This window comes from Carassius auratus, chromosome 27, assembly GCF_003368295.1.
Source record: "Carassius auratus strain Wakin chromosome 27, ASM336829v1, whole genome shotgun sequence".
Classification (NCBI taxonomy): Eukaryota; Metazoa; Chordata; class Actinopteri; order Cypriniformes; family Cyprinidae; genus Carassius; species Carassius auratus.
This window is the reverse complement of record NC_039269.1, coordinates 2605408-2616156: the sequence shown is the minus strand read 5'-3', so window position 1 is coordinate 2616156 and position 10749 is coordinate 2605408. Positions and strand designations below refer to the sequence as shown.

Sequence of the window (10749 nt, the reverse complement as noted above, 5' to 3'; positions counted from 1 at the left end):
TTAAAACACACAGGTTGGAAGACTTGGGTAATTCACTAGTAGTTAACTGAAGTTAAACTTGTAGGTGAAACGTTTTCCTTTGGTCTTGTACAAAATTTGCTTATAATAATATCTAAGAAAAAAACAGATGTCAAACTATATTAGTCAACTGATAAAATATCGCATAAAAATTGCATATTACAGTCCGTAGGCCTACTCTGAATTGGAATAAAATGCATATGACACACAGTGGTGGCGAAAATTATTAGAACACTATTATTTTCACAAGCTAAAAATTGTTTTAGGTCTATTATTTCTATATTTTGCTATAGAGTGTCAGTAGGAAACATCACTTTACATTCCCAAACTTTCATTTTGCCATTAAATATAATAATCCAGGGAGAGTTTTGTTTGCAGAAGGAGTCTGATAGCAGCCAGTGCTCGGCACCATCATCGGTCTGTCTGGAATAACATGAAGAAACAGAACAAACTGAGACAGACTAAATCCAGAAGAATTGAGGCAAGGTCTCCAATAAACCTACCTGCAAAGCCACCTGAAAAACTGGGAGCAAGTACACCTAGAGCAAAAGCTGGTTTAAAACATAAAAACATCTTTAAACATAAAGGATGGTCTCAATTTAGAATTGTAGCCCTATAGCCTTCATAGATCTTATAGTAGGCTGTAATTTGGCAGAATGTGAAGAGACATACATTGTTTTTCTCCATAATTGTAGCGTATCAGTTCTGTAGATAAACTGAATATTTTTTCGTGCTCCAAACCAGACTTGTGTATTATTATACATACATACACATTCCTCAGCATGCGTTTATAGGTCAAATGATAGCAAGTGATATGTAGGATATATGTGGAATTAGCAAAGACCAACTGTTCAACAATCATCTCCAGCTGTGTAATGCTCACACACGCACGCACGCACACACACACACACACACTTACTTCTGCTCCAGTAAGTCGAGAGAAATGGACCAAGAGAGGAATTACAATTACACTCCATCTGCAAGATAATAATATCCTAATCATGTTCTTCATAATCAGCATCATCTTTATTCCCTGAGCTCAATTGCGTAAAAATAAAAGGCAGTACATTTGGTCGGAATTCCAGCAGAGTTTCAGTCGTCTCTGCAGTTTTCGTGTGTTCGGTTGAAAATTGAGGGAATTTAGAAAGACTTTTGCATTTCTTTTCAGTGTCATGTGATCTATTTTGTTACATATTTAGAATGCAGCCGATAATGTCAAAGTTTAAAATATTTCAGAATGTTATAATAATAATAATTTTGAGAATTAACTATTTTAGGCTTCTTTTGTCCTTCAAATGCGCTAAAACCTTTTAGCCTACTTCTATGACCATTTGTTCCATCTTTTAAACGAAAAATAAAATCTAATTATAAAAAAAAAATAGACATTGAAAAGTCTTTCTTTAAAACATTCTACTACTATAAAACTAAAAATAAATATTTCTAAATTTAAATTTGGATAAGTCAAGGTATGAATAATTAATAACTGCAACCATCAACTAGCTACTGCAATAAAACTCAAACAGTATAGTTTAAATGGGAACTGCATGCCTAATTAGTCATAAGATCCTGTTACAGTTACCTGTTCAGAGGAGATGCTCTTTTCTTCAGAAGAAAGACACCTGTAACCCCTCACTCTCTTTTTATCTTTACCTCTATCACACATGTCATACCTTCATCCCTGATATCTCCTTCTCTCTCCCTCTCTCTCCCAATCCAAACTGACATAGGTGATATCAAAGCTTTCATTTTTGGAGAATATTTTGTACTGGATGTGATTTTGCCCGGTTTAACACAGAAGGAGAAAGAGAGATCTTAGTTAACATTTAGCTAATGTAAGTTAAATTAGCTAACTATATGATGATATGATGCAATACTTTAGCCTACATTATAACCAATATAAAAATAAAATATAGAATTACTTGAATTGTTACATTGAACTTTACAAAATAATAATAATAATAATAAGATTAATAAATATATTAAAATATAATATTTAAGATATAGAAAAAGGCCCTAAATATTTATTTATTATATGTTTGTCTCACATCAAAACACACATCTTAATACAATTAAATAAACATTTACACATGATTATTATTATATATACACTTTACCAGTAAAATTGCATGCAAAATAAATCTGTTAAAACTTGGAACTCATACCAAAGCAGCATTTTTCAATAAGGGTGAAATAAACTGTGAATTAAGAAATGAATGATGATTTCATATCTCTCTGTCTACACACACTCTGCAGTGTGACAGGTGACACCAGAGGCTTTTAATTCCAGTGTACACACAAATTCTGCTCCAGACAGACATCAGTAATTCATGATTTGAATTGAATTGAATTGAATGTTATGCTTTTAGCTGTAGGACTGTAGGTCATAAGACCTCTGAAATTATGGGTACAGTTAAGTTATACACAAAATCAAATGCACTTTTAAAAACCTTAAAACATTTTTTTTGCATCGTCCATCACTCTAATTTAGCATTTGAATTTAATTTGCAGCTAAAATTTTCTCACATCTGAACTGTGTGTGAGGATTAGATGGTCTAAATGAATTGTTTGTTTTAAAGTGGACAGTGCAAAAGCTATACCCCTTCCTCATCAGTTCATCTTATCTTTTCATTCTCCTCTCCTTCTCATCCTTTCTTCCCAGATCTCCCTCTCTATCCTTCTTACAGCTGCTTATTTCCGTTCACGCTGAGAGCGGAGGAGGAGACTTGCAGATCTGATAGAGTGCATGCGCTTAACAGGTGTGACACAGACTCTGTGTGTGTGTGTGTGTGTGTGTTTGTATAAGGTCACAGGGCTCATCTTTAAGAAAGAATCCTGTTATGCGTTAAGAGTATAAAAAGCTCTTGTGTGTTTGTGCAAGCTCAGTAATCTGAGATTGGGTTGATTTCATTGAGAACTCACTCTCTCCTCTGAGACACAACAGAGAAAAAGAGTTTCACTCACTGAACAAAATATTTGTTTATTATTCAGCTTTATTTACATTTACATTTATTAATAGTAAATGGTTTTATTTAAATGAATTTATATTTAATTAGTGATGTGGGATTTTCTTAGTTAATTGGACCTTTATTAAATTTTTTCAATCTTATGCAATAACAACTTGTAATATATTATTTTATTTAATGCATTATTGCAGACTGCAAATGCCTTGATTTTGTGTAAAAGCATATTAGATTAGAATATAATTTAAACAAATTAATCTGCCTTGACACTGTGTCTCATATCATTGAACTTTTGATTTATTAGTTGAATGTCATTTAAATTTTTTATCTTTTCATCTTGTTTTATTTTATATTACTTATTTTGAAACACATTGGCAATATAAATCTACTCAGAAAAAAAGTTTACACAGAAAGCACTAGTAACACATCAAACTAAACAGGATATTTTTAAGTAGAAAAAAAAAAGAAATTATATTTTATTACCTCAATAATCTAAACTTTGCAAAATTGAGTTTTAGTAATGCCAAATAAATACATAAAAAAACGTGTTATTGTGTAAATGCACAATTGATTGTATAATAGGATCGAAACAGATTAATCTGCCTTGCACAAGTTTTTTATCATTAAACTTTTGATTAGATATTGAGTTTTATTTTTCATCTTTATAGTTATTTATTAAAAATGTATCTTACTTTCTTATTTCTCTCCTATTATTTTTTTCCTAGTTATTTCTGCATTGTTAATTCAGTTGTTAAAGCATAGAGATTTTAATTTATGAAATAAACATTGATTTATTAATATTACCCGTTTCCTCCAATTAAATTATGACAATTGACTTTTGATATGGCACCAGTTCTCGTTACTCAGTTATGCCATTAAAACAAGACAAAGATGTCTGCTCTTAATGCCAAAAATACTAATTACTCTTGATTAGAAATTAATTAATGACTTCCTTCTTCAGAGAGTATTTGGAAAATTTCATCTCCCTGGATAGCTCTGCAGATTTAATTTTCTGTTTTTTATTGTTTCTTTACAATAAAATAACTTTTTTATTGTGCAACTGTTGACAAGTTTACTTTATAATAGTTATCTTGGACCATTTTTCATTGTGCACATCTAAGTACCACAAACACATACTATTTGTAGTTCGTATAGCAGTTAAGCACATTAAATTGAACTAAACAAAACTAGAATTAGAACAAGAGAGGAGACATATACAACCATATGATTGTATATTAGGAATGAGGTGTGTTTCACAGAGATTTTTTTTTTGTGGTCAATCAACTATCTGTTGTCCCCAGATCTCTGCTCTTTCTCTTCCATTACTGCTGACAAACCTCTCTCTGCCTGGCTCAGGGGAGTTGTGGTTTCTAAAAGCTTTCTGTATGTTTCCCATGCCTCTATCAGTCTGTTTCGAGGACAATAACAAATCCGCCCGAAACAAGAGACAAATGGCCAGAGACATTGAGCGGAAGAGTGCCAAAACAACTGCATCAAGTGAATCACACACAAACCGTCACAAAATGAGATGCAACACAAGTGTTTTTACTGTTTTATTACTTCATCATCATTTTAATTACGTGTAATTTTAATCTCATATGTAAACAAATTCAGAGGAGACCTCCATCATTGGCCTTCTGCTCTATATAAATAACATCCTGACCTCTTGTTTGGGATTCCAGACCTGACATGTTCTCTTACGACAGAATACAGATTCTGAATTCCAGATTTGCAGTTAGGACCATATGTATTTAGCATATTTATGAGGAATATAATGCAAGAACATTGGCGATGAGAACAGCATCTTAATTGTATTTTCCCATCTTTACAAACACAAACCAACAGACTCTGAATTCGGAGTGTAGAATCCAAATCTAGTGTCTGATTAATCTCATTAGTATCACTTAATCAGGGTTCGAACATAATCAAACATACAGTACCTGAAAATGAGGATTAACTTCACATGAACATGAGAAGAAAGGTAAATGACCCTTTTGATAAAGTCCATGAAACACAACTGGCCTTCATCGCTTTTCTTTTCTGATTCTGAAGGTATGCATGGCTGTAATATCAATATTCGTTCCAGTCAAACCATTATCAGTAGTGATTTTTCAGTAGTGATTTTGCAAATTAAATCAAAACATAAAAAAGGAATCACAGCGTGTTACAGCTACAGTGCAACGATTCAGACATTCATGAAATAAACAACAAATATTTATAAACAAAATTCACAATTGTAAAAAAATACCATTTTTAACATTTACAACTAAAGATAAAGAGGGAGACAAGAGTGTTTGAGCGCAATTATACACTTGAAGTGTTTATGAAAAATCAGATACACAATGGTTTTGCGCATTTGTTAATCATGTTCTGGTCAAAATTATTTGAAATCGCAGTGTTTGAACAGGTGTGTGTATGTGTGTGTGTGTGTGTGTGTGTGTGTGTGTGGTTTTGCAACACCCTCTAGTGGAGATCCACCTGTACTTCCTCTCTTTGTAAGGCTTCTGAATGTATTTGGACACTAGAGAAGCAGTGAATGTTTTGTCGAAGGTTTGAATGTGGTTGAATTGGTGTCTTCTCTTTAGTAGTGTAGTTCATTTAAGATGTACAGATTGAGTAATGTGTGTTTTGAGAGTATGTTACATAACCTTTATGTCTGTAAATGGTTAAAACTGAGGGAGCATTTGGAATTATAATCTCGTTTGCATCTAACCATGAATAACAATTCCGTTTCTATTCACGGATGAAAACACATCCAAAGAAAGCTTCTGAATAAAAATAAGTTTAAAACACTAATCTTCTTTGCCATAATAGCTTTTTTCCCCAACGTGTTTCTCAAGCCTGGATTTTACTTTGACCTTTCATTACAGCCTTTACAATCAAGCTTTAAGAGTTAACCATGATTCTCTCTACCCCTTTACTGTGGACTTTATTTTTTCCCACCAGCCCTAATCTCGGCCCCCCTCTCTTGCCGTGTCTCTCTCTCTCTCTCTCTCTATGTGAGGTTGTGAAGAGGTTGGCTGACCCTCATGCAGCTCCAGTAAAGTCCCCTGACCAGCGTCAACACCACCAGTAACAACACCGCCGCCCAGGAGGCATAAATACCCCCATACACACGTGCCTGGGACCACGTCCCTGCCTAGAGACAAACAAAATCAGATTTTAAAGAACAGAATACAAAAATCAAGTTCAAGTGATCACACTTTACAACAACGTTTAAACACCAGATACCACCAAAAATGTTTAAACGGTTGTTATGATGATGAACAGTGGACAACTAACTAATTAGATGGGTGACAATAAAAAAAAGTGTATTTCAAGACAATGATTTGAACTATACTTTATTCATAGATCTAATAAAAAACAACAGAAATTGTTCAGATGAAGAGATATGCCAATAGTGTTAACTATTAAAACACATGCATACATTTAGATGTTGAATAAACATACTGAAGTGCACACTCACAATCAGACCAGCAGCTGTGATGCTAAATAGCACGCACAGCAGGTAACACCACAGACTCCGCCTCCTCGGATATCTCTGGCCAATTGAAGATCTGGTGAGGAAAGATCGGAGGAAGAGACCAATCAGAGGAACAGTAGAGTTAATTCAATGGAACATGCAAAACTATTTAAAGGTACTGTGTGAAATTTCTCTGCCACCTAGCATCAGAACACAGCATTATAAAAATAATGACTGTTCATTGTTTTTTGAATAAGTGTTTTGTTAAATGCCTGAAATAAGGTCTGTGGCTAACACGAGTATCAATGATTTTTTTTATGTTTTACTCTAAGACATAAAATACATTAGTAATACTGCCTTGTTTTATTTATTTTTTTGTCTTTTGAAACCGGCAGTTGCTAACAAGTGGCTAAATGCAACTACAGATGTTGTCTGGGACATTAAATGTCTTCACTCTCTTCTACTGACTGGTCTGCTTTCACAACCTCATTGTGTTCAGAATGGTGATCTTAAAAACCTTTTTTATATATATATATATATAATAGGAAAAGATTTGAAAACGTTGAAGTCGTGTGACCATGTTGTAGTTCATAGCCTATGTTAAGCTTCAAATTAGGCTTCACCTTCTTAAAACTGTTAATTTGTGAATATCATGTAAGAATAATGTTGGTCACAGAGTTTATTTTTGCAGTAATCCAAAATCCAATGGGAAATCCTACTTGGTTTTTGTTGAGGGAACCAAGGTGATGCTAACTTCTGGGCCGGCCTACAAAAATATGTCATCACTGCAGTGCTCTATTGGTTGGAGAAACAGTTAGTCCCGCCCCAAACTCATGCCATTGGCTGAGCCTATGTTGCTTTGTCTGTATGCTCAAACAAACAGAGCAATGTTTTGACAAGAGCCATAGATATGAGGAAATCAGTCAAAGAACAGCTTAATAGTCTATAGGCAATAAGTTAGGACAGGATGTTAAAATGTTATGTGACATAACATAGAAAAAATTACAGCCAGTAAAAGGCAGCAATGCATTTCAGAAGCCAAAGCGGTGTGTCCTGACAAAGAGACGAAATGTTGACTTGTTTGCCATTTAATAAAATAGTTTGATTTATTTGGTTCATGCTAAATGTGTTGTGAATATCGGCTGATAAAATACTCACACTTTTCTGCAATGGGGGCATCGAGCCAGCGTCCTGTCAGTAAATTCAGTCCACTGAAATGATGAGAAAGTGGTTGAGCAGCTAATGTGAGGCAGTAGCATAAATAAAACAAGAATAAATAGCCATCTGATAGTCGACTGGGTTCTGAACCTGAGCCGAGTGATTCGGTCAACATGTCACTGCAGTGGATAATGATACAGTAGGATGTTACTATATTATGCATGCATGTACCAGGAAAGTGTTGCTGCAGTGTCCGCAGGAAACTCTAGCTCCAGACGGTTGTGGTTCTGGACTGGCTGGACCCGGATGGACTGGCCCCAAATTTATGATCCTCTTACTAGCCAAGACGAGCAGACAAACACATTTAATTCTTTACTTGCACAATCCTGACTGTGACAAGATGACCTTTATTAGTGTGAAAGGATTTCATTCGTTTTAAATTTAACTGGTTCTCTCTCTCTTACCAATAAGGCCGAGGGCAGGCGATCCTTTGGGATGTGACCTTGCAGATGAGAAGACAGTTACAAGGACACCGCACATATTTCTTCCCTGCGGGGGCATTCTTTATGGGCTGGAGAGAATGAAGGTTAATGAAAAAAAAAAACAGAAAGGAGAAGAGAGAGACAGAAAAGAGACAGAGTTAATTCGAGTTAGCCAAAAATGAAAGTGTGTGTGGTTACTTACTACATGAAGTTATTTTAAACAAATTAATTCTACTATGTTGCTGTAATGCTGAATCATTCAATGCATATACACTACTGTTCAAAATTAAATACAGTCTTGTTGAGCATAAGAGACTGAGCCCAAACTTTCGGATGGTAGTGTATAAATATTTGCTGAAAAAAGCACATGAACCCTACGTCAACCCTATTACATTTATCTGCATATTCTTGGCATTGATAAAACTGTATTGTTTACATTCTTGACCAATTGATTCAATAGCTGTAGCATGCAAACAATTTTTCAGAATAATTTCACATTTGTTCAAAAGTTGATATGCTAGCTAATTAATCCATCTTGAGATTTTAAACCATGTGTGAAGTGTACATGTGCTCCGTCCTAACTCACTGTAGCTTCGTTGCAGACTCCACACTTGACCACATGTTGGTGAATTTTGCCCTCGACGCTGATGAGCGACTGGCACACCCTACAGCTGATGACCGGAGCACTTCCACTTTCTGGAGACGTCAGCGGGGAATATGGAGGAGGGTTCTCGCTCATCAACACAGGAGGCTGAGTCGAGCTCGGGAACGGAGGAAAACCTAAAAAGAAAGATTTTGATAAACAATCATGCAGGTTTTACAGCACCAGAAGTCAGGATAGAATTAAAATACATCCTAACTATTTTCAAAATGCATGTTAGAGATCTTATTGTGAATGATTTATTCATGTATGTGTAGTTTTATATGTTTTTGATTCCGCTATCACTAATTCAATGCTGTGAATGTTTAATTTATACAGTCCGTCCATAATTTCTGAATAACAGCATCTGTATTATCAGTTTAGCAAAGATACTAGACATATTGGCTCATAAAATGGCGTAAAAACATGAAGTGAAAACATGAAAGTTTCATTTACTTTTGAAAGTTTAAACTGGACACTGAGACTTTGGGAAGTTGAAACTGTTCTCTGTCACCCAGGCCATTAGGATTAATAAGAAAATCAGATTTGGCCTCGAGATCTGCTGAAAGGAGCTTTATAAGGAGACTGCTGGAATGTGCCTAGTAGATCATGTACACATTTGCCTATAGTTGTGGGGGACACATTTTTGAAAATGTGCTCACAAATACAGTGGAACATGGTAAAACTGATTTGTGAGGATATTTGAAGTAGCTATTAGCTATTGAAAGATCCCAAAATCAAGTTATAAACCCAATGTCAGTGTGATAAAACTTAAACATGATGATGATGATAACATTTCACCGGCATCACAGACATCAGTTAAAAACTGCCACCCCAAAATCATCAGCACGTCCTTTAGTAACTTTATATTGGCCCCGCCCACTTTGCGCAATGATTGGCTGTGGTCTCCTCAGGCAATAATTTCAGGCTTTCTGAATGGTCAGAATATGTGTTTATCAATTGTGTTTGGGTGTAGCAGGAGTTGGCGGATACAGCAGAATACTGTAAATGTGTAATGCAGAGACGCCGACTCACCGGTAAATGTGGTTAAATCGGGACACTGGAACCCCTTGTACAGTCGTCTTCAGTCATATGACTAGTTTAAGTAAATACTGCCTTATTATTAATATAATTTGTCACGGGATGGCAGATAACAGAGCAGTAAACAGACCTGGACAACCCAACAGTGATGCTCATTCATTAGCTGCTTAACAGCTTTCTGTGTAGGATTACAAAATGATCAATTCAACATTATTTTGTTTGACAAACTAATCTCATCTTCCCGACGCAGGTGTATTGTACGCTACTGCATTGTAAGCGGAGCAGCATCTTTATGTATCTGCCTCTCCACTGCGATCCGTCAGAAACCCATCCGCTCGGGTCCTGCCTCCAAAATCACCAGCATGCAAACTAAAGCACGAATAACCGCACAGAAACGCTACCGAACCGATATCGTAGTAAATGCTCTGGTGTGTGTGTGTGTGTGTGTGTGTGTGTGCGCGCGAGGCCCGTGACAGCGCAGAAAACCGCCGCGCTCGCTAACGTTTTACTCACTCTGCGGTTTGTTGGGAGCACCGTGTGAAGCCACCCCGGGAGACATCCCGCCGTTACCACTGCCCAAAGCTCCATCGCCGAGATCCGAGAGCAACGGGGACCGCTCGCCGTCCGCCATACCGAGAGCGAGGCGTAAGGAGGAGGGGGAGCGGCGAGAGCGTGTATTGTTGTGCTACCGGAGAGAGTGTGTGTGGAGCCCGCGCCTGCGTCACGCGTACGTCCACTGCTGTGGCAACGCGTGTGCGCATCCGTGTGCTCGGGGGGTGTATTGCATGATGCCCATGAGCAATAATGCACGACACGCTGTTTATTCTGTCACTTACAGAATTACTGTATACACAAGAGGTGTGTCTTCTCACAAATGTGTGCGGGCAGAAATGAAGCACATTCTCCTACAGTCTGCTTTAAAAATGCCTGTAATAAACACCAGTAATAAAGCATTTAGAAGAATGGGATCAAATTAAACAGTGCAGT

The 10749-nt window shown here is 36.3% G+C and overlaps 1 protein-coding gene across 2 annotated transcripts; it reads right to left on the bottom strand.

Moving 5' to 3' along the window:
* Positions 1-4518: 4518 nt before the first annotated feature.
* On the bottom strand, positions 4519-10537 carry LOC113045079 (type I phosphatidylinositol 4,5-bisphosphate 4-phosphatase-A). Of its 2 annotated transcripts, XM_026205217.1 has the most exons (8): positions 10276-10537; positions 8668-8861; positions 8064-8170; positions 7831-7936; positions 7600-7652; positions 7161-7207; positions 6445-6535; positions 6016-6117 (listed from the first exon to the last, which is right to left on the bottom strand). In XM_026205217.1, the coding sequence occupies exons 1-7, from the start codon at positions 10391-10393 to the stop codon at positions 6447-6449; spliced, it is 714 nt and encodes a 237-aa protein (XP_026061002.1). In that variant the 5' UTR covers positions 10394-10537; the 3' UTR covers positions 6016-6117; positions 6445-6446. The 2 variants fall into 2 exon arrangements, with proteins under 2 accessions (XP_026061001.1, XP_026061002.1); XM_026205216.1 differs by lacking the exon at positions 7161-7207 and having other exon boundaries at positions 4519-6117.
* Positions 10538-10749: the final 212 nt, after the last annotated feature.

Bases quoted from the DNA above. Each gene is read 5' to 3' on its own strand.
- LOC113045079 (XM_026205216.1), bottom strand. From the start codon at position 10,393: ATGGCGGACGGCGAGCGGTCCCCGTTGCTCTCGGATCTCGGCGATGGA. The intron at 6,536-7,599 runs GTGAGTATTTTA...TTTCCTCACCAG, and splicing joins TGCCCCCATTGCAGAAAAGT to ATCTTCAATTGGCCAGAGAT. The intron at 6,118-6,444 runs GTGAGTGTGCAC...GTTTGTCTCTAG, and splicing joins TCACAGCTGCTGGTCTGATT to GCAGGGACGTGGTCCCAGGC.